The following is a 17152-nucleotide window of genomic DNA, read 5'->3' as shown; positions in this document are numbered from 1 at the left end:
TTTGTATCCCACTTTGACACAGTACAGAAAGACCTACTGTGATTTTTCCCTAATGAGTTGGTGCTTATTATTCAGGCTGGAGACAGTGTTTTTTAGTTTTGTTTCTGTTAACCAGCATAATCTGGTAACAGAAGCTTTCTCTTTCTTTCTTTTTTTAATTGTCTTGCCGTTATGCAAACAAGGCCCATTTCAGGTTCTGTAGGAGCTGACAGAGTGTCTGTTGTAACCCGAGCAATATTCTTGTAGGTCTAGTTATGGAAAGTGCAACCGGTTGTCATAGTCTGTCCTCTTTGAGGCATATGCTTTTCTCTGTTTTCATAGGACAGCATGCATATATATTATGGAGGTGTCTGATACTAGAAGCCCTTGGAGTACATGTTGTTTCTTTTATTGTTCCTGGTTCTTAGAATCTATCTGCTAAGGGATTGCTTTATGAATTGACTCTGGCATGGAGAAATGGGGTGATCCAACAGGACTGCAAGTTGTTGTATATCTATAAAGCAGGCAAGATTGAGGACATTGTACTGATTTAAAATGGCTTTATTTTTTTGAAGTGTACAATATTTGAAACGTAATATGTTGGCTGTATTATTGAATTTCAAGGAAATGATTTTCTCTCTTTGAGAGTGCAGTAATCTAAACACCAAATGGAATGGATAATTTACTCAGCTACACATACATGGGTCACTGGCAAACGAGGAAAAAAATGACTCCCTCATTTTCCTGTGGTTTCTTTTTTGTCGCTGTTGAAATGGATTAAACTATGCATTCTTTTCTTCCTGAATAATAAACCCAGTAGAATCTGGGTGTAATGTACTTTCCCTCTTGAACATGGTTCATGACCTCATATGGAAGGCAATGAAGTGAATTTTTAAAAATCATTCTCCAGGCCCCAGTTGTATGGGGGTGGGGAGGAAGGGAGGGAAGGAGGAGGGGAGGGAGAGGAGAGGAGAGGAGAGGAGAGGAGAGGAGAGGAGAGGAGAGGAGAGGAGAGGAGAGAGAGAGAGAGAGAGAGAGAGAGAGAGAGAGAGAGAGAGAGAGAGAGAGAGATTGATTTTGTCTCCTGAAATACTAGAGTAAAATAGCTATTGAGTATATTCTGTCTGTATTCTTGTCCTGGGAAAGGCTTTGGCATGGCTTCTGTATGCTGCTTGGATGGAAGTTGAGCAATTATCTTAAGATTTTTTTCAGTCTACAAAATGGCACCAAAGAACTACCTTCAGCCCTGTGACTGGTTTTTAAGTCACCTGGAGAGGAGACATTTAACCTCAGGTTGGATGAAAGTGCTGTGCAGCCCTAATACGAGGATTGCCTAATGTGATGTGAGTCATCTAAGTAATGTACTGTTCTGAACCAAAGCTGTGCATTAGAACTGATAGTGAAGTCTTTTTTAAAAACAAGTTCCTGGCTCTCATCCTTAGAGCTTGTTTGTGCAGTGTTGGGTGGAACCTCTTTGCAGTGTTACAAACACCACAAATGATTATACTGTGCTCAGATGAGACCACTGCCTCTGGGAGAACGACCAGGCTCCCTGGGCGGTGCTTGGCCTGGCTTCAGACTTGGAGTATAGAGTGATCCAGGGATCTATACACAAAACAAGAAGTAGCTTAAACAACTTGTCCTGGCGTTGTCCTGAGGCTAGAGGAATGTCAGCATTTGTCATTTCAATTGATATGAAATCAAAATGCTCACTATAGAGAAAATATGATTTACAAATTGTTTAAAACATGAACATGTTTTTTTTTTAATTTTTGTACATTTCCCATTTGAATTTTCTGACTTTACTGAAGTAGGGAGGAAGTCCCATCTCTAAGCAGCACAAATCCCTGATATAAGATGTGCTGGGTCTATCCTAGTAATGGCTCACCAGTTACATTGGCCTCTAGCAGGTGAAAATGAGAACTCTTGCTTTCCTACCTGCTTTTTGGCATTTATATTGAACTGTTTGGAGATGCATGTCCACAGTGAGTGGCACTCTATTACTAAGAAGACTTTGCTGACTTGCACCTGGCAGCTGGAAGAAGCTATTGATTGATTGATTTTAATTTCCATTGAGTTTGATTTGTTGTTGGAAGGCAATGGGAGGAGGAAAGTCAGTTGCAGGCCATCTGCATGCTACAGCAAACCTTGGGGCTATCCTTGGTTTTAGTCATCACATAATGGAGAGGTGGAGCTTACCTTCTCAGTGCTCATTACACCCGAGCTTGACATGAAACCCATCTTTTTGACTGAGCCTGCCAGAACTGCTTTTAGGTTTCCCTTCCCTTCTACCTGTTGGTTACACAAACAAACAAAACATTAAGTCTGAGTACTCACACTCTGAGTTTTAATATTCTTACTTTGAAAGTCCAATATATTATTCCTGCTCTTATCAGGTAAAACACAGGATGCCCAGTTAAGTTTGAGTTCAAGTAAACAACGAACACTTTCTTACATAAGTGTAGCTTATATATTTCATGGGATTTCTGAAATTCACATTATTGTGTATCCTGAATTTTTGTCCTGTATTTTTATTTGCTAAATGCTCACTCCAGTCTCCCTTCTCCAAAGGTCACAAACAATCCACGTATATAATCTTCTAGGAAGAAGAGTGATGTAGTTAAACTTTTGAAATGACATCCAATTCAGTGTTCCTAGGATTTGATTTTAGTTAAATTGTTTAGAGTTATGATTCAGGAAGAGTTTGCCTTTAATTGCTTTTGGAAAGCATGTATTTTTTTTCCAAAGCAGGGTCTTGATATATGGTCCTTGCCTTAAACTTGTTAGGGATGCCAGGCTGTCTTTGAACTTTGTAATCTACTGACCTCATCCTCTTGAGTGTTGGTATCACAGGTTTATACCTCCATACCCACCAAAGGGTGTGTTGCATGTGGTAACCTTAGTGGATTACCCTTTCCAAGCTATATTATAAAACCATCTGCCTCTTCAGGAAGAACATTTTGTTCATTTGCCATCTCTACTTTATTTTACATGCTGCTTGTCCTGGCGGTGGCTGCAGAGTCTCTCTGCCTCAGCCTTCTGCTTCCCAGAATTCTCCTCTCTCCTTGTCCCACCTACTTCCTGCCTGGCCACTGGCCAATCAGTGTTTTATTTATTGACCAATCAGAGCAATTTGACATACAGACCATCCCACAGCAGGTCCCTCTAGGTTTATAGTTTTGAATGTTTGGTTCCCAGTTGGTGGACTGTTTAGGAAGGATTAGTAGGTGAGGTCTTGTTGGAGGAGGTGTGACCTTTTTGGGAGGTGTGTTACTGGGGGTGGCCTTTTAGGATTCAAAACCACACCAGGCCCAGTCTCTCTGTCTCTGTCCACCCCCTTCTCTCTCTCTCTCTCTCTCTCTCTCTCTCTCTCTCTCTCGCTCTCTCGCTCTCTCGCTCTCTCGCTCTCTCGCTCTCGCTCTCGCTCTCGCTCTCTCTCTCTCTCGCTCTCTCTCTCTCTCACTCTCTCATTCTCTCTCGCTCGCTCACTCTCGCTCACTCTCTCGCTCGCTCTCGCTCGCTCTCTCGCTCTCACTCTCTCACTCTCTCGCTCGCTCTCACTCTCGCTCTCTCACTCTCTTGTTCTCTTGCTCTCTCTGCTGCTTGTGAATCAAAAGGAAGCTCTCAGCTACTACTCCAGCACCATGCCTGCCTGCTTGCCTCCATGCTTCAGCATGATGATGGTGGACTCACCCTCTGAATTATAAGCAAGTTCCCCATTAAGTGCTCTCGTTTATAAGTTGCCTTGTTCATGGTGTCTCTTCATTGCAGTAAGTAAGAAACCTGGCATCCAGTTTTTGTTTTGTTTTGTTTGAGATAGGATTTCCTTATGTAGTGCAGTCTTACTTCTAACTCACTATGTAATTTAGGATGAATTCAAACTTTGATTCTCCTGTATCAGCCTTCTGAATGCTGGAATTACAGGTATAAACTACCATACCTAGCACCCTGGAGATTTTAAAGTATTATCTAGACAGTCTTACTTAACAAATGGGGAAAATTCGCTTTTAGATACTCCATGTTGAAATGAATATTTGGTTTCTGGTATGAATTGTGTTTCCATGTGAAAACTACATTTTAAAATGGCTGCCTTTGGTTTTCAGCATGTTGCTACAGTATGTGACACATATATTTGAGGGGAAACTGTTTAGACAAGTAAATATTCTTAGATATAGTTATATCCTCATTGTTGGATATGTTTGGAGCTTGTATAATTTAAAAGATCTCAGTTTAATATTAATTACAGTTCCGTGCATTGGACTCTGATTGCTTGGATATTCTTGCTTATTTAAGTATAGGATATTTGGTTACTTAAATACACTTTAGAATATTTTAGGATCTGGGAGTGGTTGTGCACACCTTTAATGCCAGCACTTGAAGGCAGAGGCAGGGGGATCTCTGTGAGTTTGATGCCAGGGAATTCAAGGACGGCCAGGCAATATGGACCCTGGATTAAAAAAAAAATATTCTAGGGATGTGTGTCTGTGTGATTTTGCTTTATGGCAGTTTTGTATTATATTATTTTAGCCTGTTCTTAGAAGATGGTTGGTATTTTACAAAGCTTTGTTTCTGTGGGACAAGATTTTTTGAGTGGTTTTGAAATAATATGAATAATTATGTTTTGAAACAAGGTGTGTGGGGTGAATAGTACTCGGAGGCTAGTTTCCATTAAAACATATTTTTAAACAAATGATTCAGACCAGCATTGGGCCCAAAGGAAAAACTCAGAGAATACAGGCACCTGTATCTGATAAGCAAATTCTGTTTTTATGAAACTGTTCTCAACAGTGTTAAGAATTTCAACATGATGTTGAAGGCCACTGTGGATTTTTAATAAATGTAATCACTTTATTGTATTCTAGCTTTCCATTAATTTCTAAATTGATTTAAAGTAAATAGTATGAGTTGAAGTCTGTCTAAAATAACAGAAGGCAAGATAGTAATTACTGTTCATCATGGAATAACTTGGAATAGTGAATGATTTCTTTTGTAGGTCAAATAACTGTTAAGAGAAGGCAATTCCTCTTAGATTCTCAGTATATACCTTTTGTAGAATGTAGATAAAGTACTTATTACGCAAAGACTATCAGCTAAAGCTGATTTTGGCGAGAGAGGGTATGAAAGGTGTTAAAATGTCTGATTCCAAATTAAAATAACAAATGGTGATAGCTCTGATCGCTTTACCTGATATAACTATTTTGTGTAATAACTTGATGTATGAAAGACATATTGTCAAAATATATTATAGGACATTTCTTTAAGAAATTTCAGACCAGCTGGGCAGTGGTGGCGCACACCTTTAATCCCAGCACTTGGGAGCCAGAGGCAGGTGGGTCACTGTGAGTTCGAGGCCAGCCTGGTCTCCAAAGCGAGTTCCAGGATAGCCAGCAGCTACACAGAGAAACCCTGTCTTGAAAAACTGAAAAGAAAAAAAAAAGAAAATTTCAGTCTTGATGGCTTGGGAGATGGCTCAGCGGTTAAGAGTACATGCTGCTCTTACAGAAAGAAGACTCTGGTTGTGTTCCCAGCACCCACATGGCAGTTCATAACCACCTATAATTCTCATTCCAGGGACTCAAATGCCTCCTTCTAGCCTTCATGGGCATCAGGCATGTACATGGTGCATAGCTATACATTCAGGCAAAACACTTGCATGCATGAAATAAATATAAAAATTAAAGAAATGCACTAGGTTTCTAAAATAACCTGAAAAATTAAGAGTTTTCTTCCCCCTTGAAAAGGTTTATTTTGGCTGCTGAGGCAAATTTGCATGGGTCTAGCATCAAGAGTAGTATTTTTTTCTTATAGTTCTCTGCTTCTTATTTCATTGACAGGTGTGTTTTGAAAATGAGTTGTAGAAATGAAAGACACTGTTCCCATTTGAAAACAGCAGTACATGTAACAGAACCTGTTTTAGATGTCATCTCTATGTATATAGGTAGGCGTGCGTGCGTGCGTGCGTGCATGTGTTCGAAATTTTTTGAGTCTAGAGAATCGTCTATATAAAGACTACAAACCCATATTCTTACTATTGTTTAATTTTTAGGGAGTTAATATCTACAATATGATAGAGCTCTGATTGCTGTAAGAAACATGATGTCATTTGTATTTGGTATATCGTATTGTTTTCCTGTTAGAAAAAAAATGAGTGTACATGCAAAAAAGTGATGAATGGTCTGCCGAGATAATCAGCACTTGCATTTGTCCCTTTGATGCTGTGGTGAGGAATGTTTTAGTATATTTTAGTATAGGCAGGTAGAAAATTTTAAGTACATAAGCTGTTAATGAATCCATTCCATCAAAATGCTTAACTTCCATGAAAGAAGGAAGAGAATTTTACATACAGAAAAAGCATCGGTCTCCTAACATTTTTTTTTTGGGGGGGGGGCTGGTTAACAGCTTGTGGATATGTGCAAGACTAGATTACTATTGCTTGAGTACCTCAGGATAAGATGGTATTAACCAGAAGAAAATAACAGAAAAATCTAAGGAGTGAAGGGCTTCACTGGAAATCAGGGCAAAAGAACAAGTTATAAATGATTTGAGAAAGGGGGCTTAGAAATTAAGTTACACGTTTTTGAAGACAGTGACAAAAACAGAAGACTTATTTTAACTCTTATAATCCCCCAAAGGACTAGAGACAAAGTAGATGCATTATTTATCTCCACTGTATGCATAGAAAGCAAGGTGAACAGAGGGCAGGGAAAAGCTAGTTTTCTTATTGTAAAGTTTCTTCTCAGTTTGAGCTTATAGCCTTGCTGTTGTCTTGCAAGGGATCTTTGTTTTCTGACAGCTCAATGGAGATCACATGATCTTCAATTCCTATCTCAAATATTGATATCAAGTAATCAAATGAGCTTTTCCAATAATACTTGTGAAGTCATCACATTTTGATGTCTGTATCCTAGTAAAAATATATTGTACACATAAACATTTCAGCTTTTAGTATGTAATAGGTCTTAATATCAGTGTTACTATGTGTATTAACTTTATATTTGACCTTGAAGCTCTAAAACTAATCCTAAAACTTGTACTGTTTTTTTTAGGACAGCCAGTAGAGGGGACTTCATGTTTTCTGCGGATCGTTTGGTAGGTGGAGGCTTTCCATTTTCATTTCATTGTTATGCACAGTGATATGATCCTGGTAGACCAGGGGGCTCTTTCATTGTGGAGCATTCTGGGGTTGAGAGAGATTGCACTGAGTAACCATTGTCGTACTAGGCTTCTGAAGTGTTCTTTCCATTAGAGCATTAAAGCACTACCTCATTCCCTTTTACTCCAAAGCAATGCCTATGAATCCACTCCTTGTCATTCTTAGATGGATCTTGGCAGTCTGGTTCTCAGCAACTCATAAAATGCCTCATCTTAGGGCTATGAATTAAGGTACATTAGAAGAAAACTAAGTATGTTCTGAGACCTAGCATTCACCCCTGTGTATCAGCTAATGTGCAAAAATTAGTGTATTTTCTTTTGTAGTTTACAATGTGAATTGTATTTGTTTTGCTTCTGCCCTGTGATATATTCACAATATAAAATTCTAAGTTGAACTGTATACTCCTTCTTCAAGGGCATCCTATTAAGTCCTGACCAAACCTAATCCTTATATTGTCAGTATACATCTCAGGCCAAATTGCTTTGCCACAGATTTTCATTCTTATGTTGATACCTAAGTATGCTCCATTCTTGGAATGAAATTGATAATTAGTTGCTAAGACTAATGCTCTTCATTAATGAAAATAAACACTGGGTAGATATTAGGCTCTGCACTAGACTATTTTGGGAGGGAGGAGATAAGACAGTTAGGAATATAGATATGGTCCTTGCTCTTGTTGAATTTACAAGCTTAACACTGTTGTTAGTATTTAGCTTAAGAAAGAAATGTGGCTTATTAACTTTGTAGGTATAATCAAATCAAATAAAATAGGAAAAGAAGTATGAGAAACAGGCATGAAACTTTTAATTTTGATTTTTCCTAGAGCATATATTCTAAAAGAGTATAGGCAACTCCTCTTCTGCTTTTGGCTTCAAATATTCTGGGTTGAGAGACCCAATTCTATTTAAACTTACATGGATAGTAATAACTATTGGTAGCAGCAAGAGAAATATGGTTGACATTCCTGGGGCAGTAGCCATTGTTTTTCATGTTTTCTTCTTTGTATGTATGTGTGTATTTGTGGAGGTGCATATTTGTGCTTGCATGTAGAAACCAAAGGTCAACCTTGAGTGTGGAGGCCAGAGATCAGTCTTGGTTGCTTCTCAGGAGCCATCTACCTCATTTTTTTTCCACATAAAGTTTCATACTGGGATCTGGGGCTTGCCAGTTAGCCTAGGCTGACTGGCTGTCAAGTCCTCCAGAGATCCTCCTGTCACTAGGTTATAAAGCATATGCTACCACTTGGCTTTTTTATGTGGCTTCTAGAGATTGCACCTAGGTCTTCATGTTTACAAGACAAGTACTTACCATCAGTTGAGTCATCTCTTCAGCCTTCTCTTATGTTTTCAGCAAAAAAACAAACAAAAAACCCAAATTGTTTTGAGGCATTAGGAACTTTCACCTTAATGGCTGCTGAGCAGAGTGCAGGAGTCTCTGTTTTCTGGTAAATTTTTTTCATCTCTCTTTTGTTTCCCTTATGCCTTCTTTCTTCTCTCTCTCTCTCTCTCTCTCTCTCTCTCTCTCTCTCAGACAATCTCTCTTTTTTTCCAGAATGATCTCAAAATTCTGGGCTGAAACATTCCTTCTGCCTCAGCTTCCCAAGTAGCTGGGACTACAAGCCTAAGGACAGATGCATATGTTTCTTTTCGTTATAGAAAGTAGGAGTCAAGTTCATGGGTGTTCTAAAATGCTTCTCTGAAACAACAGGTATTATATCCTAGCCAAATGAGATATGTGGCATACTTCACATAGGGTATGGTAATTTGGGCTTCTCAATTCTTTGAGTTGGCTCTGAAGGACCATGATGAGTTGAGGTTAAGTGGTCTGTTTATATTTTTATTGTTGATGATTTCCAGTCCACCATCTCCTCAATACAAGGGTCCCATCCCTAATAGTGGGCAATTGATGTTATCCTGAGTTTGTCGAGAGTTGCTTCCTACAGTTCTTTACATCTTAATTATTTTTGGGAGAGAGTGGTGGTGAAGGTTGAACTGAGTGCCTTGAGTGTACTTGACACATGTGGTTCCACTGAACTGCAACCCATCCTTTAAAGGAATTTTAGTCATTCTTCTAGTTTTATGCTCTCCTCTAACTTAGACACACCTGTCTCCACACCTATGTTTATATATTTTCTTTTATTCTTTGAAAATTTCATGTGTGTACAATATACATTGATCATATCCCTCCTCACTCCCCCTCCAACTCCTCTCACTCCCAGCCAACTTCATATCCTCTTTCTTTTCAAAGCCGACAGAGTCTAATTTATGCTGCCCACATGCACCTGGGTGTGAGGCCATCCAATGCAGTGGGGTCGACCTTTCAGGGGCCATACCTGACTCTTCCTCCTTCAGAAGCCATCTACTGCTAATAGCGCCTCAATTAGGGGTGGGGCCTGTGAGCTCCTCCTCCATGTATGTGGAGTGTTGATTGGCTTGATCTTGTGCCTTTCTTGTGTCAGCAAATACACCTCTGGTGAGTGTGCAGCGGCCCAGCCATGTCCAGAAAACAATATTTCACAGCAGTCCTCTCCAACCTCTGGCTCTTACAGACATGATAATTTCTGTCCCAGAGTTTCAGGTGATGGGGCAGGAAACAAGGCTTGTTTGAGGAATGTTACTAGAGGAAAGAGATAGGGACTTTTGAAAGAAAAAATTTCTCCCCTGTAATTTTCTCTTGAGCAAACACAATAGTCAGGAAGGTGGTAGCTAGCAGTCAGTGTGCTCTTGCATACACTATTCAAAAGGTTTCTGGGCCCATTCTCTGATTCTGCAGGGGCACAAAGTGATGGGCCATTTCCGATTGATCCTTTTAATGGCAGCAGGGTGATGTGTTGTGATAACAGAGAATGAAGCTTCGTACTTCTGCCTGCTGTTCCTGATTCTCAATCAGTAACGGCATATTGATCGGAGAAAATGTGCACTACAGGCTCAGCTCTGTCTTTGTTACAGTGGGCTCGGGTTGCTCAGAGCTCGCTGGCAGAGGCTGTCTCTAATAATTTTGAGTGATTCTTCCCCTCTACCACATAACTGCTACGAGACTCATAAAACTCGGTTTTAACATCTTAAAAATATTTATTTCTTTACTTGCGTGTGCATGTATGTGTGTGTGTGCACACACCTGCTCATACCATTGTGGATGCCTGTGAAAGTCATAGTACAACTTTTGGGAGTGAGTTCTATCCTTCTACCTGCTTCTCTGCTATCTAATTAGCCTTCATAGTACTTTTCTTTGCCTGAGGAGTCCCAAGATATTCTACTGGGTCCTCCTTCAGACTTAGCAAATTGCTTCAGCCCATCTACTTATTCATTTTCTCATAAGGACTGTTAGGTTTTATTTGTATTATGGTGGACCTTTGTTAAAAGTGAATACAAGTTCATTTTTAAATTGCAAAGATTTCAAAGGTACTAGGCAAGGTAGAGAATTCTAGGTGGGTACTTTCCACAGTAACCCATAATTTTATTACTACGGATGTTGTCTTTGCTATAAATCCTTTTGAAGTTTTCCATTCTCATATTCGTGACTGACTCAGAAGGCTCATTGGAGCCCTTTGGTGACAGTTACGTGTCAAGTGGAGGTTGGGTCCTTAGCAAAAAGCAGCCTGGCATTTCCATGTGTCCCTGGAGTTAATACATGGTAGGGGCCCCCTTCCTTCCTCCATGAGCTAAGCCCTCAGCTCCCGAGGCTAGCAGCTAGCAGGAGACTCTGAAGGCCCTCAACTTACTCTTTCTTTGGCTTTGTAGATCAGACTTGTTGTAGAAGAGGGACTGAATCAGCTGCCATATAAGGAATGCATGGTGACCACGCCGACAGGTAATCACGGCTTGCACTCTCAGCTTTTCCTCATAAAAATCCTGAACTAGGGTGGAGGGAGGAAAATGGAAGGAAGGCATCTTGTGCAAAATCGGTGTGAAAAATGAGTTTAGGTAGAGCTATTTTTTTTAACATCTTAAAAAAAGAGAGACATTTGTAAAGAAATCTATGTAGGCGACTTTTTGTTAATGGCTTGCTTGTCAATTCAAGTTAAAGGTTATTACATACTCTTCAGCATGCAGGTGTCGCTTCTGATGGCAGCCCACCAGGACCAGAGTTAAGAATTGCTGGCAGCTTATCTTCACCTCTGTGGGGAAGCCGCTGGTACTAACAAATGCTGGAGACTGGTTTGGCACAGAAACTCCGGGTTGAAAAAAAGATGAGATGTGGAAAAGGGAAAGAAAACTAAAAATGATAAGATTTGGAGGTTCTTTGTTCTAATAAAAATAGCCTGCAATCCCCCTTTCAGAGATTTGAAATTCTGATTTTTTTTATAAATGATGGAAAACTCTTCTATTCAAAGGGTTGACTATGAACAATTGAGGGCTGAGTTGTTGCAGCATAATTGACGCCATTCAGAATGAGACCAAGTTTTGAGTAGCTTGATAACTATTTCAGCCTCTTTCTTCTACTTGTTAAGGGATGGAATGAGGAGGCTTTCTGCTGTGGCTCTCAGTGAGGCCCTGGTGTGAACTGATGGGGTATCTAGTATTCTTGGGCTGCAGTAATTCTCCTTTGAATTCAATTTGGAGGCTGTGTACGTGAATATTGTGCTATAATAAGTCCAATTCCCACTTGATGAAACCCTCCTCTTCCAATTATTCTCACAGGTTTCTTCTGAGGAATTAAGAAATGACTATGAAAAATTGTGAATCATTACTTTTACACGAAACCCAAGGTGTTATACAATGTGTCTGGGCAAGGGTTGCTTTGTGCTCATCTGCTTTGAACCATGATCACCTTATACAATATGCACATTGCTCTAATGATAAAGCATCTATTTTTTTTTATTTTATTTCCCAACAGGGCACAAGTATGAAGGAGTGAAATTTGAGAAAGGAAATTGTGGGGTCAGCATAATGAGGAGCGGTAGGTTTGCATGTGTATGATTTTGTTTCTTTGCATGCATGGAAACGGTTGCTGTTTTCCAGGAGAGAGGCGGGCTGGTTTGTCATAATTGCATCCTGCCTTTGCTTAAATCTCACCACCTGTGTTGCCTGTCCTCATGGTGCCTTGGAGTCATGGCCCATGTGCTGCTAAGTTTGGCTAATTGTAATTGCAGGCATCGTCCCTAGTGGCCTGCTCCCACGAGCAAGCCAGCTTTTAAAACGCCCCAAAGGAGGCTGGGAGGATAGCAGGCTGGGAGGACAGGATGCTCCTGTCTTGGGGAGAATGGTTTGCAGACTGAAGGAATGTGGCATAAATTAAATTCTGAAGCAGAACATTTGGATACCTGGCTGGAGAAAATGCCTCCTCTGTTTTTCTCTGTGTTGCAGGGAACTCTGCCAAAAGCTGGACTTCTTTAATATTTTAAATTTTACATTCTGTGAATATGTGACTACATAGGCAAAAGCACCTAGCTGTCATTAGCTCTAGATATTTCCACTTGCTGATCTTATACATTTTGTATTGATGCTTTGAGTCTAACTGATCATCTTAACTAACAACTTTGGTGCAGCAAAATGGCATGCCTGTGATGAGAATGTGTTCCCGTTACAGAGGAATGATTTCTCTTCAGCAAACTGAACTTTTTTTTTTTTCACAAGAGCTGGAAGCCTCACTTGTTTGCACTGGAAACAGATGGATTTTTAAAACATAGAAACATTCGTTTTTCTCTTGCTCTGGTTGTGTTTGTGAACAATTGAACACTTCAATTACAAAAGGAGCTTTAGGCTCTGTTCTTGCAGGAAGATAGCTCTTAGCAGAGAAAGCATTCTCAGGATAGTCTTGTTCAGCATTTGAAGTTGGATATAGTTTCTTCTCAGCTCTGAGAGTCCCAGCTTCTCTGAGAGTCGCAGCTTGCACCTCTGATGTTTTTCTGTTGGCTTAGTGGCTGCACATGAATCTACTGATATTTTAATTATCATCTGCTACCCATGGCCCCTCAGTCAGTGCTTCACCAGCCACTTAGGCCTTGGCCTGATGGAGCTTGTGGTCCTGCAGTTCTGGCCATGCTATGTAGGCTTAAATTAAGTCTCTATCATTCCATTTACCAATAAGACACAGGAGTCAAAGGCTGAGGTGAAGACATGCTAGCTCAGAGAGGCTGTGTAGCAATTAGCTGACCTTGCTTTGGGCCAGAGATACTGCAAGAGACAAGTCTCTTCCCTAGTCCCAGAACCAAGAGGAAGCTCAAACTCCAGTCTCCACCCTTTCCTTCCTGTGCATCTTCTCTATCGAAATTGCTGGCTTCTCTATGGCCAATTCTGGTCAGCTAGTCACTAGCTCTGCCCCCTTATCCAAGGTATAGTCTCAGGAGTGTCAGAATGTGAGAAAAAATATCCCACAACATACCTCTATTGTTTACCAGATGATTCAGAGAGATAAAGGCAGACTTGAGAGGTTGTGGGTTTTTTTTTGTCTTTTGTGTTTTGTTACTATGGTTTGAATTCAGAATCTTGTACATGTTATACGCACACTATTACCATCAAACTCCATCCCCAGCTTTGACATAGTTGTTTTTATTCTTAAAAGCCACCTGTTTATTGTATTTCTTTTTAGAAGAAACTGGTTATATGTTTACACTAGTGCACTAAAGTTTCCTCTTAAATTTAAATGAAAAGTTAATTTAAGAAACTATTAAGTAAATACCAGTACTGGTAGATTTTAAAGTAATGCAAAATCTTAAAAACTGCATGAGAATGATTGATTTTTAGAAAATACTTCTTTAACGGGATTCAGACTTAGGAATAGTCCTGTATTTAGGGGCTGGAGAGATATCTCAGGGGTTAAATCACCTGCCATACAAGTGTGAAGACTGAAGTTTAACTAAGTGTGTCAACCTGCCTGTAATTCTAGTACTCAAAAGGCACAGGCAGGAGATCCCAGAACAAGATGGTTAGCCAAATTCGTCATATCAGGAAGCCCTAGGTTCAATTGAGAGATCTTGCCTCAAAAAATAAGATGGAGAGGGATTAAGGAAGACTCTTGAAGTCAACCTTGAGCTTCCACATGCATGCATACACGTGTGCCCATTCACATGTGAACATGTCTACAAACATTACACACAGAGACACATTAAAGAAATGTAGCTTGTATTTAGTAACCAATGGAGTGGGGGTCAAGTTGGCTCTATGGGGAAGGGAGCACAACATACTACTGTTTCACTACTTGCAGGAAAACGTGGGTCAGTGAAATCATTGTTGAACTAAGTGATGAATCCGGGCCACTTTTATCTAAAAGGAAATCCTTTGGCCTACAGTCCCCAGTCTTTCATGAATCTTTCATATTTTTCTCTGATGAAAGTGACAAATTTAGCTGGCTTCAAATCTTCTTTAAAAATAATGAGGAAAAGTATCTCTGATGCAGAAGAAGCTCAAGGAACAATCCAGTCAAGCTTTTATTTCCATGATCATGGGAGCAGAAGAGCTCCATAGCTTGTAAGCAGACAATAAGTCTAGCTTATCGTGGTTTCATTGGCAAGCTTTTCATCTGCTTTCATTGAGTTCCTACTAAGAATAAAATATAAGCACAGTAGAAGAGAAAGAAGAATGCTTCTGTCTTGATAGTGCTCTTTTTGTATTAATAGCAGTGAAAAACTCTGCTTCAGCCTGTTCTTGGATTTGCACTCTATCTGCCGCAACCCTTTTGTCCTTGATTCCTTTTCATTTCCTTCTTCAAGGTGAGGCAATGGAGCAAGGTTTACGAGACTGCTGTCGATCCATACGAATTGGGAAGATCCTGATTCAGAGCGATGAGGAGACACAAAGGGCCAAAGTGTATTATGCCAAGTTCCCTCCAGACATTTATCGCAGAAAAGTCCTTCTGATGTATCCAATTCTCAGTGAGTGGCTTAAGTTGCATTTGTAATTTTTTGTTAGAGTTTAAATTCAAGTTAGTGTCTACCTCCTACGCACCCTTATATAAAAGGCAAAACCAGTTTCTAAATGTGTTTTTCTCTGTTGGATTTGGAGTTGCCCTGGGCAGTTCACTGGGAAATTTTTATTGTGTAATAAGGGAATATACATTAGTCAAACTTGGTTAGCTCCAAAGAACATCTGTTTTGAAATGAACACATTGAAGCAAAGGACCTAATGAGGCAAAATATATAGAACACAGAAAATATATTGAAACATGTTCTGTCTTTACCTTAGTGATTTTCACAAGGTTTTATCCTTTCTATGGGTAAATTTTTTCTAGTATTCTGCTCTCATCCCTGTACTTTCTCATATCATGGTCTCCCAGGGAAGTGAGCAGGGGTGGTGGTGGTGTTAAATTTGGTATCTCAAGCAATAAGTGAGTTTAGGACTTGTACATTTGATGCCTGTTTATGTTGTATCCATCATCAAAGATAACACTGACAAAGAACAAACACTTTCAGATGAAGCGTTCACTAGTCAAGTCTTATGTTAAGATTACTGCCCTTAATTCAAGACCATTTCAATGTAGATGTTAACATTGCTAATGGGTTTGGTTGCCTTTTTGTTTTAGGCACTGGAAACACTGTAATTGAAGCTGTAAAGGTTCTTATAGAACATGGAGTTCAACCCAGTGTTATTATCCTACTCAGTCTCTTCTCCACTCCCCATGGTGAGTTAAGTTGCAGCTGTAAGTTGAGCTCCAGATAGTGATGAGAGATAGTGTGTATCTTTCTAGCCTCTCGTTCCAAGGAAAAATAGAGTTGTATGTCCTTATTCAATTTAAATCTAGTTTTGGTAGTTATGAGTTGTGTTTGTCATCTCTAAACTTAGTGATAATATTAAATGATTTTTTGAGACAAGGTATCACACACTGATCTTGACTCAGGCGATCCTTTTGTCTCATTTTCCTAAGCAACTGAAACCATAGGCATATATTAATTAGCATGTCTGGCTTGTTTTCCACCATACTGATGTTAAATTTTTTATTTCATTATTTTATTTTATGTGTATGTTGTTTTGCTACATGTATGTTTTTGTACCTCAGAGGCCAGAAAAGGGTGTTTGATCCCCTGGAACTAGAATTACAGATGGTTGTAACCTGCCATGTGGGTGATGGGAATCGAACCCAGGTTCTCTGGTAGTAATCTTTGGGATGTGACATGAAGATCAGATGTTCATTTTTGAAATAGATGTCTGTTTTAAGGGCATGTGAGGAAGTCATCTATTCCCCATTTCCTGCAAGAGATGTACCTAAATTAAGACTGTCTTTCTTACCAAACAATCTAGGACAATTAGGAATATGTGGCAAGAAAACAATCATAGAGGCATAAGAATTTAGTTTCTAGGGTCTTCATTATAGAGTCATTTAGTATAAGAAGTAATTTGAAAGCATGTAAATGGTGTTTGGGAATGGTGACACATTGTTGTAATTCGAGCACTTGGGAGGCAGAGACAAGAGGATCAGTGCAAGTTCAAGGCCAGCCTGCCCTACATAAAGAACCTAACTATAGAGCAAGACTGTCTCAAAAACAACAACAGCAACAAATGGACTTACACAGATGACTGAAAAGAAAATGGGTATATAAGTAACATCTGTTTAGAGGATATATTACATACCTTGCAGAAGTTGCTTTTAAACAACATTTAGTGATATAAAACTATAGATAGCAAGTATGAAAAAGCAGCACAAACAAGGCAATTACATGCTGTGAAATTCATCCCTCCTCCAAAGTCTCAGGACCTTTTTGAAGGGGTGGAAGATCTTAAGAGCCAGAAGTAGTGGATGACTTTAAGGAAACAGAGTTTTCTAGACTGTTCCACATGTGAGCTCATAGAAGCTGTGACAACATGCATAAGACCTGTGCAGGCTCAGGCCAGATAAAATCCTAGCATGGAGATAGGGAAGGCAGACATGGATTCCTACCGCTACCTGAGAAGCTACTGGCCTCTAATAGCTGCCGGGGGAGGGAGAGTCAGTTTTTTGAATGGTTTGACCCCTGCTAGGTCGACACACCAAAGGAGTTGGGTAACCCAGCCTGTGCTTGATCGTTTGAGGGTGAGGAGAGGAAAAGAGAGAACACAAAAACACGTGAAGTTGAGTGAGTAGGGAGTAGGGATGAGGTGTGAATAA

General features: G+C 39.8%; 1 protein-coding gene across 2 annotated transcripts in view; it reads left to right on the top strand.

The window, feature by feature from the left end:
* The window catches only part of Uprt (uracil phosphoribosyltransferase homolog), a 29276-nt gene that overhangs the window by 4487 nt on the left and 7637 nt on the right, over positions 1 to 17152 (top strand). For both annotated transcript variants that reach the window (XM_006991566.4, XM_076562393.1), the window contains 5 exons: positions 7026 to 7068; positions 10873 to 10942; positions 11969 to 12031; positions 14784 to 14945; positions 15593 to 15691. In XM_006991566.4, the coding sequence (XP_006991628.1) occupies positions 7026 to 7068; positions 10873 to 10942; positions 11969 to 12031; positions 14784 to 14945; positions 15593 to 15691 (437 nt within the window). The remainder of the gene's footprint in view (positions 1 to 7025; positions 7069 to 10872; positions 10943 to 11968; positions 12032 to 14783; positions 14946 to 15592; positions 15692 to 17152) is intronic.

The sequence above is a fragment of the Peromyscus maniculatus genome, chromosome X (genome assembly GCF_049852395.1).
Source record: "Peromyscus maniculatus bairdii isolate BWxNUB_F1_BW_parent chromosome X, HU_Pman_BW_mat_3.1, whole genome shotgun sequence".
NCBI classification, from domain to species: Eukaryota; Metazoa; Chordata; class Mammalia; order Rodentia; family Cricetidae; genus Peromyscus; species Peromyscus maniculatus.
This window is presented reverse-complemented; position numbering and strand designations above follow the sequence as displayed.